Source organism: Zonotrichia albicollis, chromosome 2 (assembly GCF_047830755.1).
Source record: "Zonotrichia albicollis isolate bZonAlb1 chromosome 2, bZonAlb1.hap1, whole genome shotgun sequence".
Classification (NCBI taxonomy): Eukaryota; Metazoa; Chordata; class Aves; order Passeriformes; family Passerellidae; genus Zonotrichia; species Zonotrichia albicollis.
The window spans coordinates 52,980,784-52,998,544 of NC_133820.1; the positions used below are offsets into that span (position 1 = coordinate 52,980,784).

The 17,761-nt window shown below is 37.6% G+C and overlaps 1 protein-coding gene across 7 annotated transcripts in view; it reads left to right on the forward strand.

Annotated features, from left to right (window-relative positions):
* CNTN5 (contactin 5) overlaps positions 1-17,761 on the forward strand; it is a 619,341-nt gene that overhangs the window by 597,373 nt on the left and 4,207 nt on the right. For all 7 annotated transcript variants that reach the window (XM_074535151.1, XM_074535149.1, XM_005482597.4 and 4 more), the window contains 4 exons: positions 8,203-8,312; positions 15,213-15,399; positions 15,848-15,960; positions 17,346-17,514. In XM_074535151.1, the coding sequence (XP_074391252.1) occupies positions 8,203-8,312; positions 15,213-15,399; positions 15,848-15,960; positions 17,346-17,514 (579 nt within the window). The remainder of the gene's footprint in view (positions 1-8,202; positions 8,313-15,212; positions 15,400-15,847; positions 15,961-17,345; positions 17,515-17,761) is intronic.

Below are 17,761 nucleotides of genomic sequence, written 5' to 3' on the forward strand. Positions count from 1 at the left end.
CATAGAATGAATTGGGCTGGAAGGGACCTTAATTATCATCAACTTTAACACACTGCTGTTGGCACAGAACCTTCCACTAAACAAGTTGCTCAAAGTCCCATCCAACCAGGCCTTGAACACTTTCAGGGATTGGGCATTCCCATCTTCTCTGGGCATCTTGTTCCAGGGTCTCACTAACCTCACAGTAATTCATTTCTTTCTAACAACTACTCTAAATCTCTCCTCCTTTTGTTTAAATCCATTCCCCCTTATCCTCTTACTTTGTGCCAGTATAAATTATCTCTGCCTTTTATATAAGCCTCCTTTAAGTACTGGAAGATTACTAGACATTCTCACTGGGACCTTCTCTTCTCCAGGCAGAACAACCCCAACTCTCTCAGCCAGTCTGGAGAGGAGCTCCAGTCCTCTGATCAACTTCATGTCCCTCCTCTGGATCTGCTAAAGCAGCTCCAGGTCTTTATTGTGAGGAAGACCCCAGAGTTGATGCAGCGCTGCAGGTGGGGTCCCAGCAGAGCAGAGCAGAGCAGAGGGGCAGAGTCCCCTCCCTCGCTCTGCTGCCCACACTGCTTTGGACGCAGCCCAGGTTATGATTGGCTTTATGGGCTGTGAGTGCTCACTGAGAGCTCATGTTCATCTTTTCATCCATGACAGCTCAAAAGGTCCTCTCTTTACAGCTGCTCTCAATTAGTTCTTTTCCCATTCAGTGTTTAAGGCTGCCCCAGCTGAGGTGCAGAACCTTGTACTTGGCCTTGTTAAACCTCATAAGGTTCCTACAGACCTCCTTCTACAGCTTGCCCAGGTCCTGGATGGCATCCTCTCCTTCAGGTGTGTCAGCTGCAGCACTCAGCTTGTTGTCATCTGCAAACTTGCTGTGGGTGCCCTTGATCTCACTGTCCATGTCATTGATAAAGATATTGAAGGACACTGGTCCCAAGGCAGAGCCTTGATGGACACAACTTGTCACAAGCCTCTACCTGGACATTGACCCAACAGGTACTTAGAAGACAGAATTACACCAATGGTCACTAAAACATCAACAACAACAGTGGTGACCCAAAGTTGAAGGGGCAAGAAATTTTACCTGGTCATAGATAATTTAAGATCTTTTTCCTCCTTCGCCAGACTTTTGACTTTATAAAAATCATCATCAGAATATAGTTCATGGGAAAGACTGCCCAGGACCTAAAAGTGCAGATGAATGTAATGGAAGAATAGAGAATAGAATGGAGAATCAGTTAAAAAGGTTGTACAAAACTAGACATATAACCCATGGAAGAAAGCAAAGCAAATATATGTGTGATTCTCTGGAAAAGATATCTTTATTCAGTAGGGAAGTTTGAAGGAAGAGCCTTTCCTGGAAAACATAGGAAAGGAAACAAAGCAAGGAAAGAAGGAAATAGTAGTCACATGTAGTGATGTTAAAGGGATGATGGGAATCAGGAAGCAGTTCTGAAGAGGGAATGAGGATGATGCTCAGAAGATGCAGGATAGAAAAAAGATGCGCAATTACCTCAGTAAGAAGACAGAACAAAAGGAGACAGTAGGCATTTCTAGCAGCAGAAAAGGATGAGTCTGAACTTTACATAACGGAAAACTTTAGTAAGAGAAAGAGACATGAGGGCACAGCAAATTAGGCTACCTGCCAGGAGAAAGGTTGTCGTGTGCAGGTCTGAGGCTGAAAACGATCATGAACAAAACAGAGAGAAATCTTCTGACCATACTTTCTGTCAGGAAAATAAGGTATCAGATTCTTGCTAAGAAATACTAAAACAGCACTGAAATTCAGTGCAAGTACAGATGACTTTTTTCCATGGAAGAAAAAATACATTGTAAAGGGACTAGACACTGAAAATAAAGCAATGAACAAAAATAATGTTAGCACTGTTTGTTACAGCATAAACATTTATGCATCCTCTTTTTATTGATGACTACATTTTACCTAAATACCAAGGTGCTAAGAATTCCAAAATTACTATTCAAGCTTTCAGTATCAGGGAAAACTATCTGCAACCTCTGTGTGTGGCTTTAATTCACTGGAAACTGAAAACTGGAGAGATCACAAATATAGCAATGGAGAAGGAAATACAAGTGTGAAGGTATGGTGGTAAGAAGATGGAAAAGGCTGTGTTGGTAACAGTGATGGCCAGGCTGGCTTTCTTTAGACAAAGTATGACCTACACAAGAAAGGCAAAATAAAAGTAAGAAGTTGTCATAACATGTCATAACATGCTGATGATGTGTTAATGTATCAGTAAATAAAAAAATCAGTGTTTGGATAAAGCAGAATAACCTTGGGTTCCAGGTAATTTTGGAAAAGCAATTACAAAAGCTGGAAGTCAAGCTAGAGGTCAATTACTGATCAATTTGGATGCTGAAAAAGACATTTCTAATTGTTCAAAAATACTAAAGAATGTTGTTATGTGTCAGCAAGTTTAGCTGTTCAGAGTAGTTTGGATAGTAAAAACTAATTAGTAAAGACTAATGACCTTGTGTTCTGGCTGTGCTAATTAGCAGATTCTTTATCCAGTACTAAGTGAGAAGAAATAACAGTACAATAGCCTTTTTCTGATGAATAATTAAGACACTACAGAAAAGCTGATCGTAACAAATAACAGTGGTACACATCATCATTAAAAAGCAGGAAATTATTTTATTAACTGGAATTAACTGATGAAACTAAAAATAAAAGTGTTTTGGAATGTCTCTAAGTGAAACGTTTAACAGATATTTGAAGTTTATTCTGCAAGAAATGGTATATTTCTGACAGGACATTACATCTGAGGATCAATAGATGTACCCTCTGAAAGATAATCAGAATAAGTAAAAAAAAATACATAATGCAATCCAAGTAATGAAAAGGATAAAAATAACACAAGTATAGATAAAAAGTTAAGGTTCATAGGTTCTTTTTTTTTTAAAGTTGGGAAAGTATATAAGGCATGAAAAATTGAAGTAAGGAATTTATATTAAATATAATCAAGGAATGGTAAACAATAATTTAAAACTTTATCATTTATTTTAAATAAATAAGATTATATAGACAGGATAGCTAATAAGAACATGAAAGTGAAAATTTCTATATCGGTAGTGAAATTTTCTGGTATTGCCAATTGTCGGAAATTCAACCCTTTCTAAATTCAACAATGCAGAATTTGCTATTCAAAGGTACCATAAATAAAATTTAATCTGTTCTTCTACTCATGGAGATGGGGTAGAAATTACACATAAGAAAGACTCAAATGTTTTAATTTGCATGAAGGCCTTACTCTGATAAAACTATCATGTCCTGAGGCAGCACAAATTGCCCAGAGTCAACATGGATGATGCCAACAGTATAATGCCACAGTTTGTTCCCATTTAGTTTACAAGTATAGATGCAGCCTAAAAGCTCAAGGATAAATATGAATCAGAGTACTCTACAGTATGGAAATAGATGAGAATAAAAAAGGAAATAGAAACAAGTTTCTGGGAACCCAACGGATTTCAAGATGAGTTAGGCCTTTTATAAAGGATTTTTTGGTTAATGGTTGTCATAATGGGTGATACAGGATCAGTTCTGTTCATTTCAGTATCTAATTTCTCCTTCAGGCATTGACAGAATTATCTTCACAACAATTGAAAGATCTATAATTTTGATAAAGGGAGTAGCGAACACTACTAAAAACTTCTATATAGGAAATAGAAAGCCCTGAGCGATACAGGTTAAAGCCTGAAGACTCTCACACTTAATGTTTAAAACCTCCTGAGGGACCCCAGATGCACTTCTGTAATACATACAAGATGCAATGATACTGCACAGAGATTTTGTTCTTGCTTTGTATGGATTTAGGGTAATTCATTGGGCCAATGGAGATCCAAAACTCTCGGTTATCCAAAAGGCAAAGGACCATACAAAAGCCACTGCAGTTTTTTTTTCTCCATATTTAGACAAATAAGTTGCTATTTTCTTTTCATTGAGAAGAAATAACATGCAATTACACACCTTTGAATACAGCCTCAGTGTCTTTAATTAAAATCTTAAATTCTTGAAGTCCTGTGATTCATTTCATAGCTAAAGCTGAGCTGCTTGGGGTTTAGGTGAACCTGAAAACTAATTGGCAGATTAGCTGTAAACTACAGAGGGTTATTACCTGATTCTGCCAGATGATCTGTCTGGAGAGATCCTGTAAAAGCTCAGCTAGAGATGTCTCCAATGACTTTTTAAGGAATGAAATCACAACCCTGACATGCAGGAGTTTATTATCACTCCTCTGATCAATGGCACTAGCCCCCTGGGAAGCAGATGTGCAATAAATATAATGGGCACGTCCCCCCCTCACATCCTGAGGGTAACTCTTTTTGCCATGTCACTTGATGGAAACAAACCATTTATGATCATAAAGATGGCAACGCTCCTCTGGCAAATTCTTTGTGGAATAAGGCAGCTCCTTATTCCCAGGTGACATTCTGCTGTGTAATAAATCTGGGTTATTCCTCAGGGAATGGAGAGCCACAGCAGGATGTACACTGTGAGAAGGTGTGCAGGAGAAGGCTTCAGAAGTTCTACCCAACAAGAAAGAGTATTTCAGCACTGCATCAAAAATATTCAGGGCAGAGGTCTTCACCTGTAGCTCATTCCAATACTCTTCTAATTTTTCCTCTGTTTTGTCTTCTGCAAAGACATTGGTCAGAAAAAAGGTGAAAATAGAAAGGACTTGTGGAAAAGTGATAATTCCAAAGGTCTATCCTGGAAACAGTAATCTTGTTTCTGCTATTGTGGAAAGTGGATATTTTTCCCCTTTTAAGCACAAGATTCTGGAGAAAGTTCTATATCCTGCAGACAAGCATTTCACTGCAGATCTGGTGGAGTCCCCCATTTCTCAGAATGGAAAATGTTCACTAAAGGTTCTCTGATTTGCAAGGTAGTCTATGTGGCTATTTCTAGTAAGGAAGCAGATACTAGCACTTTCTTTACTTATAGGTTGACACAAGAGGGATGACTTTTCCTGGTTTTCCTTCTGATGTATCTCTTGTGGATTTTTCCACAGAGAGGCATTATCACAGAAATAGATCCTGGCTGAAATCCCAAAATCTCAACTATGAAGAACTGCCTGCAGCCATAATGCAATTGCTCAGACTGAGGTTCTTATCTTCAAATAAGGGCTTGAATTTTGAATAAAACTACTTTGTAAAAATTCTTTTTGGAATCAAAATAAGAACTGAACAGGTATGAAGTGATTGGTCGAGTAGTCCTGACTGAGGCTCTGCTCCACAGAAGAATGAAAACAACATAAATTTGAGTAGGCTCTTGGACTTCATGGGGAAATCCTTAAGGATGAATATTTCAGGAAAACAGATCAGCTTGTAGTCATAAACAGGTAGTACACACTAAGGGCTAGTAACTGATTCTTTTCTTTACTTCCTAGTGTCAAAATTCAGGATTCCCTCTCTGAACATTAGAAATGAAATTAGTGCAAATGTATGTCCTGCCATTTTACAGCCATCCCAAAAAACCTACATATTGATCATGTTTCTTTAAAGTGTCATGCAGCACAGGGAAAGACAGTGTTTCATGGATATTGCACACAGCCTGATGAGAATTTGTTGTACTGCATCTTTAATTCAAAGAAGGGACTATTAAAGAGACTCTTAAAGATGGACTTTTTTCTTTTTTCAGGAAGTATGACCATAGGTAGACACCTATAGGTATAACATAGGTGAAGAAAATAACATGATTATAACGTCACTGACCATAATAGAAAAAGCTAATGAACCTATCAAAGTTATCATTAGTTTTAGACACAGAGAATAAAACATGACATTGGAGTGAAACCCAGACTGTATTATATCACCAGAAATTATATGGTCCTCATCATATTTGAATCAATAAAAAATGCTATTTAGGCTCCAAAAATTTTTAGACAGTCATGCTTATTCCCAAATAGATAATTTCTGTTGTTTTGCTGAACACAATTCTCAGCGCCTAATATAAGTGAAACTGCAGTGAATTATTTCTGAATATGTGAGAAAAACATTTTCTTCACATAAAAAAATCCAAACTATTTCTGCTCCATTTGTTGAAAACATTTTTTAAAAATATCAGAAAATATTCTATGTTTCTATTCAAGCAATGTATAAACCACTCCTCATGAATGCTGTGAAGAGAAAATGATTCCTGCATTTATAGAAAATGTAAAGTCTGGCAACCAACATTTTGTGTACATCTCAAATTATTTATACTACTGCAATCTTTTCTGACAACAAGGTAATTGCTTCAATAATACAAAAAACTAGAAAATAGCTTTTGCCACACAAATCTTAGTAGTACATAAAATGGAAAGCAGGATGTAACTGTTAAACAGAAAATGATATTACGAGCAATATATTTCTTCATAGTGCAATTCTTTCAGTATTGAATTCAAAAGATCATTTCTCCTATTCCTGAACATATTTTTTTTATTATTCTTTATTACCTAAAAAGTTCCAAACATATTTTACACTTATTAGTGAAACTCATTGCTGGCAAACAGCAAACACCACTTCATATCACATCAGATTGACTTCTTTTCTTCAGACATTAATTTAAAAAAGATCAAAAAAGTGTAACAAGCATTAAAGGTCTGACATCAAAAAGGATGAAAAATTTGTATGAGCTGTGTCAAAAATATTTGTAGGGCAGCAGTGCCAGAGCAACAGCTGCAGAGAAAGGAGAGTAGTTAATGAGTCAACATTGATATTAGATATCTTACATATTAGGTGGTTTGATCACTGAGAAAAATATGTAATTTTATCTCAGGGTGTTCTTTTCTGAGACTGCTTTTCTGCAACCCTGTTAAACAAGTCCCCAAAACCCCATTTTTCAGAAAGCTCTTTGATGTGTCTCCCTGTGACATAAAACCAAGACCTCTGCCTGCCCTTCAGGAACAAATCAACACATTAGAAATGTAATGAGGACCATTAGGCCAAGGAAGAAATCACAGGTTCTGTGACTAGAGGGGAATGTGAATTCACATTTTTGCTAAGTGAACTAGACCAGAAAGGTGGAGAAATGCCTTATTGTATGCTGCACAGTATATGTAGAAGCCTTGCCGCCACAGCTTGTCTTCAAAAAAGTTTTGAGACATATTTAGGTAATAAAGCAAACTACTCACAAGATTTCTTTGACTCATGTCCCAGTTTCATACGAGACAATTTTTGGACACTTGTCACTACTGTAACAGGTGATACAACTGAGTGGTGGGCTGCTCAGTAGCCTGTCATGGCAAATATCTAGGGACATTTACTCAACTTCCCAACCACTGAAAGAAGCTGGGCCTCTATAAAGCGTTTATTGATGTCAAAGTACTAGGGCAAACATGCCTGTGACAACACAGCTGGGCAGGTGTGGTGTGTAAAGCATCCCACAGCCTCCTGTGAACATGCTGGCCATGCCCCAGCACCACCAAAGGGCACCCAGCCAGGCTGGAGGACAGGAAAGATCCTCTGCTCCAGATAATCAGGAGGTCAGGACTGCAGAGTGTTATATGGGTAGCATGGAGATAGAAGCACAGACAGAAGGCCAATGGAAACAAACACAGGTAATCAGAGGGACAGACATTAAGTCTTGGTGTCTTTATAAAAATGTGTACGCAAGGCCTAAAACAGTAAATGCTGCACAGCAGAGAGAAGGTGGCACATCCCAAACACTGGTGCCCGTGACTTCAAGGATATAATAACATAGTCTTAAAAACGTATCTTTCACATAGCATTTCACTATAGTGCTGGGTATCGCTTCCTCTCAGTATTGCCCCAGGCCAGGACTGACTGAGCACCCCAGCAAGGCATTGCTCATCCTGAGCTGACAGAATGGCACTAAAAAGCCACAAATAGCATGAATGCTCTGTTTGCTGCTGCAGTTAGGGCTATGAGAGGGGTGTGTGGAGGCAGGGCACACATATACAAATATTAAAGCTTTTTTAAAGAATTGCAGACAAGAGATTCATTTGCGGTTTGCTGCACCCGTCATCAGTGATGAGATATTGATGTAGCATGACACAAATAAAGAAACACAACAACAATAATCTCTTCATCTTGTTCAGTTTTTCATGTTCCCCCTAAGTGTCATACCTTCTTGAGAGTATTAAGGTAGAATAAAGGAAGTAAATGACAGTTTCAGGCAGAGTGTTTTTGATAAATACAAGCTGTTACATTATAGGTTTATTGTTTCAATTTTTCTTAATACAGAACCCACTGCTGCTCCCATCGATGTCAAAGCTACGAGTTTGTCTGTGTCAGAGATTCTTGTTGCGTGGAAACATATTAAAGAAAGCCTAGGAAGACCACAGGGATTTGAGGTATGAACACAGAATATCATAATGAGAAGTCTTGTTGCTTTTGATAGTGTTGCATTCTGTTAACATGTGCAGTAGTGAAACTTCAATGGGAAATATTATTGTTTTAGCATACATACCCCTGGCTGTGGAACAACGGAACATTTTTTATTTATTTGTGCTTGAAAACTGTTCAACACCAGTTCTTATAACATCTCTTTGTCACTTCAGAAAGAGCTGAAAGAACTGCAAGTGACCCAGCATGCATCATTCACAGGCTGGGGAAAATTAGGTATTGACTGTTTCCAGCTCTGAGCGACCAGTTCACACTTGTTATTTACTGACAGCAATCAGCACAGAGAAAGGAGAGAGCCTCTGAATCCATGTGCTCTCATCCCACAGTGGCCGAGGGACATCTGCTGGGCAGACAGTAACAACAGGATGTCAGGAGGGAAGCAGCAGCTGCACAGTCCTTAAATAAAACAATGCTTAGAGGCAGCACTTCCTGACCTGGGAGAGTGAACCAGCCCTGGCAAGGAACCTCCCTGCACCTTTGGATACAGTTTACAATCCAAACCTCTAGGAAGAGACCAGGTCTAGCAGTACACCTCTCTATTATTTTGGGCCACCACCACAACCCACCCTGACCTTGTGGATCAGGCTGTGCTGGTCCTCATTAAATAGTCTAGCTAAACCAAATTAACTGATTTTTGGGATGCAGGCTATTTGTCCTTCTTTAGAACTCTAGACAGTGCTGACTCATTCCCGATTTTCTCCAGTAACATGGAAAAGAGAGTAAACGTAGGTCTGAGGTAGACACCAATCATGTGGGTGTAAAGGATAATCTACTAGCACAGGGTTTCTCCCTGGTAGCATGTCTGGGCAACCAGAGGGGCAGGGGACAGTCACCAATAACCATAGGAAGGAAATGTAGGTGTCTGGGCAGCCCCAGAGCCAGCACCTTCTCCAGCTCAGCCTCCAGCTGGCCAGCCACAACCAGAGCAGCACATTTACCTCATAGCTCAGATGCAGCCAGTTAATATTTTTTTTTTTACCTGTTTCTGTAGCCTATCCTGATGAATTGGATAGCAGTATCTCTATTAATATCTAGCACTGTGCAAATGGGCTGTGACTTTGGTGTGTCCCCTCAGGTCTAGCATTTGTTCAGGTCTTTTTCTCTCCTACATCTGCATGCTGAACTCTGCTAACCCTCTGTCAGTTTTCTTTCATTGTTCTTTTCTCCCGCTTCTGCCTTACATTAAACATGTTTCTATTCCTTTGCACATGGCTTGCTTCATGCAGAAAAACTTATATTTGACCATTTTACCTTTTAACATACCATTTATATAGAGAACAAAACTGTATCTGATAGAGATGATATTCATCTTGCAAATACTGTTCCTCTCCAAGATGATATTCATCTTGCAAATACTGTTCCTCTCCATGTTGAAGTGTTCCACTTGTTACTAAGCTGACTTCAATCTTGAGAGCAGTCTTTTATCATTTGTCATAACTTGCTTGCTGCACCCTGTCTTTTTTCTTTTCAGAGAGGTGTCTGGTTTGTTTTTTTCCCTCAGCTATCTTAATATCTTTAAATTATACCTACTGTTTTCACTCTTATCCTCATTCCATCAATCAAAATGATTCTCAAAATGTTCTATTAACTTTGCATTACATATTTTAAAACAAAAAATAGATTTTCTCTCTAAAATTGAAATTTATTTCCCTAGAAGCTTATCCTTTCTTAATGTGAATGGATTTTGCATTTACTTGCTTGTCACATAAACTTCCCTTAGCTCTACTGATGTGTCCTAGCAATAGATGGCTGTTACAGGTAGGGCAGTGGGCTTGCTTTGTGTCAGAGGTGGTCCTCTGCACTTGGAAAATGCAAAACCTTTGGAGTTTGGCATACTCTGACCCAAACAGCAATACTGTTTGGTACAATGTCTCTATGTCTCTACAATCTCTATGTCTCTCACAGATTTCTCAGGTACAATTCTGAAAATGCCAATTAATGCAGGAGAAGTTACTTACAGTGAACCTTATTAATAATTTGGCTCCTCACTTTGCTGTACACCAATTTTAGGATTATAGCATAAAAAAAAAAAAAAGATTACAGAGTAAATATTTCAAGCCAAGGACCTGCAATTGACTTAACAAAACAAATGAAGTATAAAAAAATAATTCACTGCTCCCTTTTACCTCCTCCCATGAAGGAATTAGAGGAGTCTCCTAAGTAGCAATACCTTTTAAGGTACTACTTTTATCTGGGGAGATGAGGGTAATTTTTTCCTCCCCATCCTACCCAAACCCATCATGCTCTTTCCATCTTTGTTCATTTAGCCAGAATTCCTCTGCCCACTTTCTGGCAGACAAATCTTCCATGGAATAATTTACTCTCCTCCATCCTCACTGGAATGATTACAATCAGCGCAGCACTTACTCAGTAAACATAAAAGTAAATGCACCATTCAAGAGGAGAGAACAACTTCTAAAGATGGTATTGCTAGATCTTTTCAATTCCATTTTTGGGAAGGATTTCATCAAAAAGGAGGTAATGATTTATAGGATCAGTACAGTGAGTCAGTGCATTATAATATTCACTGTAGTACACTAGCTGCACACTATCAGCCCAATTTTCCTAACATACTGACAGTCTGTCTTCAAAGTACCCCACAGTGCACAAAGCAAAGGAGTCCATGTAGGGCTAAAATCCACCCCCAAAAAACCACCCAGAAGTACAGAATATCTTTGTGTTCTCCATATTATTTTTTTTCTTAAGAGTTTCTTTCACTTGTGGGAAAACTCTTAATTTCAAAACCAATTCTGAAAGTTCATCATCGGTTCACTGCAGTGGGAAACAAAGCCTGTAGTACTCCTTTAATCCACAAACAACAAAGAGATATTGCACAGAAATACAGTAATTTTGATAAAAGGATGAATTATCTTTTTTTCTCAGTTTTTTATTTGTTTCCTAATGTAGAATTATTGTGGGACACAAGTAAAGGGTTGCCTTTGGTTCAATCTGTATGCAGAGCAATCTGACTGACCACTCTGCTTTCATGTCTTGATTCGTATTCTGGCTGTGGTCATCATAGCAGTGACAACCTCCTACACAGTCTTCACATTTCTGGCCTTTTGGCAACAACATTAAAAGGGGCAGCTATTTTCTCAACACTTGAATGTTTGGGCTTTAATCAGCCAAAGTGACAGAATATTTACTAAACGTGGATGAGTTCACAGTGACCCACTTTCACCGTGGCCCTGCTTGCACTTTGTACTAAGGAGTAATGAAAGGCAAAGGAACTTGTCCAATTTCACATTGTCATCCTTGAAAGGCAGTGTTAACTGTTATGTCACATGAGTTTTATGCAAGGTTTGCTGCCCTCATTTGCATCTTCTAAAGCACATATTATTCCTGCCTTCAGTACAGGTTTGTCAGCTGTCCGCCCGACCTTACTAAATATATGCCAGCTACACTCTGATAAAGTAGAAGCAGCTCAAAAACTTTGTCAGAATTGTGGAAAAATATAGTGTGTTGTTCATACTTATTGTTTGGAATCTATAAGCTGAAGGTTATAAAATCTATTTGAGCCCAAGGCAATATTTTCTTTTTTGTTCACTACTGGTAAGAAAAGAAAACAGAAAAAATTACTTACTGGAAGAGATATTTTGGGTTTCTTTTTTCTTTTCCAGAAAGACAAGGCTAATACTTAAGTATAAATGAAAAATCTCATGTCTTTTCTTGCTGGAGTTCCTCTAAGGGATAGGAGTTTGGTTAATGCAATCAAAAGATCAGCTTGAAGAAAACAAATAAACAAAATCCAAAAATAACATAAACATAAAAGATGGAAAAAAAAATTGAGTGCCATTTTCAGAGAGGATTACTTGACATAATAACTTGGTTTATTATATTATTTATTTAATAAAACCATATTATGGCATTTCAAGGAGAAATACTCAATATTTTGCTGCTTCTTAGCTGCACTTTATCTGTTTTTATAATGGAACAGATAATTTTATCTGCATGGTTCTTGATTTTTTTTTTTGTTTGTTTGTTTTATTTAGTGAAGTACACCTTGAGATAATTTAAAAAGAGCATATGGATATTTTAACCACAGCTTGGAAAAGCAAGACAGAAATTCTACTTAATTTAGACTCTTGATATGCTTAATTTGTAGCTTTAATTTTCTGTGGTCAGCAGAAATAATAGCCAGCCAGTAACACTGATTTTACTGCTTTTAGTGAAGATGACCTGCACTTAGATCAAATTAAGTTATGACAAAGACTTATAACCTAGAAACCAACTGAGGGAAAAGAGTGGTATCATTTAATATACTTTTTAACTTAAAACTTCGAGGAAATAGTCTGCAAATATCAGAGGTAGAAGAATTTTAGACAGAATTTTTTTTACCAAGATTTGCTTTTAATTATTGATCAAACCATGATAAGAACAAAGCAGGTTGCTCCTCTCCAGCTCAAAGGGATGGGTCTCTGGAAATCAGGTATCAAAGTTTACTTTCTTTGGCAAAAAACAACAGAAAGTCCAGAAAAAATGTAAAACCTTGCAAACTAGAATGTATTAAATAGGCTAAAAATGCTTTCTTCTCCCTTTTTCTTTCAGTTTTCAAATATGGGCTACTTTTTGTCATTTATGCTTCATACTATTATCAATATTCACTGTTATCATTAATGAAAACCTGTTCAGTGTTATAGATCTCTTCTGAGAAGTTTAAACTAAGGTTACAGAAAATAAGATTTAAAGAAGAGCTAGCAAATGCAGAGAAGTGTAAATAAGCAAACCCTCTATTTTAAGATATGTGTATCTCACTTTTAAACATCAGAAGTATCTTCATTTCAGTTCAGATCAATGTAAATCCCCACACCATCTACCTCTGTCAACAATCATTGGAATGTTTTTGTTTTATAACTACTTCTTCTTTTATTTCCTTTGGTCATCAAAAAATAGATGTATATGTTACCCCCTCCCCCCCCCCAAAAAAAAAAAAGAGATTAAAGTAAATTCATGAGCATCTCATTAGAGACATGTGACATGATGTGTCCTGTGAATAAACACAGCTACTTTTAATTTTGCTCCTGGCCTTCTAGAAAAAGGAGAAAAACTTCAGTTGCATTTCCACCCCTGCTACTGTTCAGCTGTGCAAGGTTAATCATCTCTCTTTTCCTTTCTGACCCTTTTCTTGTTGGATCCTCAGCAGACTGCAGTGTCTGGATGATGGGGTCTCCAGGACACATGTTCCCCTCACTGCCTGTTCATACAGTGCTCAGTATTGTGCAGTTCTCACCATCGTGGTACCAAATTTGTAAAGATGCATCACAGGTAAAATAAAAGGAATCTGACTGCCCAAGAGATAATAAGCGTTGGAGATTCCATAATAGGATGTGAATAAATGGTTATTGATTCCATTTTCTTTGGAAGAAAAGAAAACTCACACTGAATAGGCGTTATTTCAGTTATCAGTAGCTTTAGTCAAGTATTCATCCAGCAAAACACCTCAGTGAATCACACTTATTTCAGACCAAGTGGTGACTGCAGCTGTGAACTGAGCTGTACCTGATCTAAGAATTAAAGCAACAGCATTTTAACATGAGATAATGCAGGCATACACACAAAAGACAAATACTTGAATTTTACAGTTGAAAGAGTGTACTGTGAGCTGACACAAACTAATATAGCCTCAATCAAAGTTAAGAGAGGCACTTTTGTCAAGTGAAGATAGGACCTCAAATGTATATTTTTGCAACCAGATCTTTTTTTATGGCACTTCTAGTACAATTATAAAATGTCAGCATTGTGCTCATTGGTCTTATTTTCCTGTGAAACCCTTGGGGTTTTTTTGGTTCACCATTTCCTGGGAAACATTCTCAAGAGTTCTGTCTTGTCTCTGACCTTTTTTCCTCAGAGCAAATGTTATTCCTGACACAATGTAAATAACTTATTAAGGAATAACCAGCTTCACACAAAAGGTCAAAATGTAGAAGAAAAGCAAGTAGGTCTCAGCATGAATAACAGTAAGCTGAGTATAGGTCTTTGAATGGCATTTAAGTGACATCTCCTGTTAGGCAAAATAGGGCCCCATGAGAATTGCCTTACTTGCGTAGCTTACCTAGATACATTTTCTTTAGTTACACCCTGGAAGTGCTTGGTCCCTTAGGACAAAGACTAGCCAAATTCTCAGCTCAGCTTTATAACTTCTTTGAGATTATGATAAATTTAAAGATACTAGAGAATAACCACCAAAGATCATTTAGAGGTTCATTTTATGTCTGAAAATGAAGAGCATGAACATACTATCAAAACTTCATTTACCAGAGACCTCTTTCTATCCAAGAACTAAAACTGAATCAATTTCCTTCTATTTCTTCTGTTTGGATTTTTCAAATGATTGAAATATTTCCATCCTTGTTCTGCAATTGCCTATTCATTGGACTGATAAGAAATCTTCTGGATCTGAGTTGCACCAGGCCTGGAAGAGAATATTGCTCACAACACTAAACTGATGCAGTCAGAGTTTTCCAGGGGAACACAGGTATTCTGGTGATCTACCAGAGGATGAGTTCTCCTTCAATGGTGTCCTTCAATGATGAGTTCTCCCTGACAAAGCTGACCCTCTCCTCTTCTGTCTTACAGTACCCTGCCCTTGTGCCAGTACACAGCTATTCCATGTGCTCCATGTCACACCACAATATTCCTATTCACACAATATGTTTTGCCATTTTGGAGAAGAGAGCACTGAATGACTTGAGGTCAAGCTGCAAATCCCATGTGCTTAAAGGGGTCTGATGATCAGAAAAAGGCATAAATGGCAAAAATACCTCCCACAGGGTAACAAGCACAATCATCAGGCAGCATGAGCTTGCTGGGTGCCTGTATTAATCCTTCGTTTGGTTGCTTGTTGGCAGGTTGGTTACTGGAAGGACATGCAGCAGGAAGAAGCAGCAGAAAAGGTCAAAACAGAGGGAAATGAATCATCCATCCTCCTGACAGGATTAGAAGGAAACACATTATACCACCTAACAGTGAGGGCATACAATGCTGCAGGGTATGGACCGCCTAGCACTGCTGTGCATGCAGCAACCAAAAAATCCCGTAAGTAATCTCAGTACCTTTGCTAAAAGGAGAAATCAGGGAGCAACCTCTGTTCCCTTAGGTTGTTATTTATTAAGAGTGTATAATGGTCAGGAATCGCATAGCTTGGATTCATAGCTTTGCTTTGATGTTTAGAAATTAATTCATATGACTTTGCATCCATAACAAAGGTTAATTTCCTAGAAAACGAGGCATTTTGTACAAAGGGAGAGAAAAGAGTTCAAGTCCATAAGCTTTGTGGAATTTATAAGGTGGGTGGAATAAATACACTATAATCTACCAAATTACACTACTGATGAAAAAAAATCTTAAATGTTCCATCTAGGGTGGGAAGCCTGATAACATTATGAGTTTTAAATATAATCAAAAATTAAAATACTTTTCTTTTGTTTTTAAAGAAGAAACTAACTATTAAAAATATATATGTACATGTTGTTTTTTTTCTCAGCTCCCAGCCAAGCACCAGGCAATATTATGTGGATACAGGATGGCTCACATGTGTCTCTTGGGTGGGAGCCAGTCAGACCTCTAGCTAATGAATCTGATGTAATGGGATACAAGGTTAGTGTTTCCCTTTCCTGGCTCACCTTTCTCTCTTCCAAGCAATTGCTCCTCTTCTTTGTTGGCTTTTTTTCCCTTTCTTGTTTCTCTGTGCAAATGAAACATTCTCTACTGACTGTCTCCAAACAGCTTTCACTGTGAGAAGCAATAAATAAAATTAAAATCAGAGAAATGTACCAACATATTTTTGTGTTGTGATTTTCAAATGCCAAACTCTATCTGACTCCCCTGTACCTCAGGGGGTCAGTCCATCCTCTCTGAGTCAGAAGTGGCTATTAATAATATCAGACTGCAATGAAATTCCTAATACCTCTTCATTTCAACTGTGTTTGCAGTAGGATTTTAGAAAAATGCAGAATAATGAGATATCTTTAATTTACATTAAAATTAATATTTTTTTAGCAGAAACACAAGTACTTCAGTTTGTTTTGTGATCATGTTAGTGATGGTCAACAGCAGTGATGGTAATACCTGGGATTTAAAGTTTTGAAGTTTTAAAGAATAAAATCCAGATTAACAAATAACAAGTCATAAAATCAGAATTCATTGCAATACCTTGAATAAAAGTAGAATGATTTCAGTGTTTTTAAAGAAGTGTGGAGTCTGGGTTTTTTTGGAGCCCATATCAAATCATTTCTATAGACTGCATTCTCATACCTCCTCTGATACATCAGGCAATATCACTGAGAAAGTATAAAATGGTTCAAATAAACCAGAAACTGTCTTAACCTTTATCAAAATAGTTGATATTCTGAAATAGTAGAGTTGACTTCTTTGGTTTTTCACACCTCTCTGACCTTTTCAATTTTCTCTGGGAACAGAAACTCTTATGCAGAAATACCAAAAAGACAGCTACGTGCTGACTTGCTTTCCTCCCACATGCCATAAATTTGTATTGAGTTTCAGAGGAAATGCAGAGGCAGATCTGAGCAGTTGTCAGTTGATTTAGCCAGCTAAGGTAAACACATTAAATACATTATTCAGGCTATTTTCCTTACATTTGAAGTTGGGTTCTTGAGCCAAAAATGTGAATATCAACATGAACTTTGGGCTAAGAATTTGAATCAAATGGAACTCAAAATAAAATTTTTGGGGATAAAGTTGTACAACACCTAATGCTAAAGAGGGCAAGTCCTCTGTCTTTGCTCTAGGTCATAATCTATGTCCTTTCACATTCATGAATCTCTATAATATTTTTCTATTACTGTTTTGAAGCCACTGCAGAAAGGGAAGAGTAAAAGCAAAGTCTGTTCAAATGCAATGTGAGTAAATCCCAAATGAAAGCATGAAACAGTTAATACTGCAATGACTGTGTTATCTACACAAAATGTCTGGTATAAAGTTTGAATGACCACTGTGACTACTATCTACTTTACCTACCACAGGTGTTATTTCGGCAAGAGGGCCAGAGCAATAGCCAAGTTATAGAGACACAAAAAACCTCTGCAGTGGTACTTCTTCCTGATGTTGGGGTCTACATCATTGAGGTCTGTGCAGTCAGTGAAGGAGGGGATGGGACTGCAAGTCCCCAGATCAGAGTTCCATCTTTTTCAGGTAAGGTTACACTTTTATTTGAAATTGTGATGATGAAAGCAATGCTCTTTAACTCTGCTATTCTCTACCAGAAAAACAATGTTCTCACAATTCTTTACCTATAAAATAAAATCATTGATCTGAGTCTTTAGTTTCTTAGAAACAAAGGTATGTAGTGACACATGGGATGTTTAAGATCATCTGAGGCAACCATGTGAGGCTGATGAACAAAGATGATTTACAGGAAATCTCTCCCATTTGAGGATAA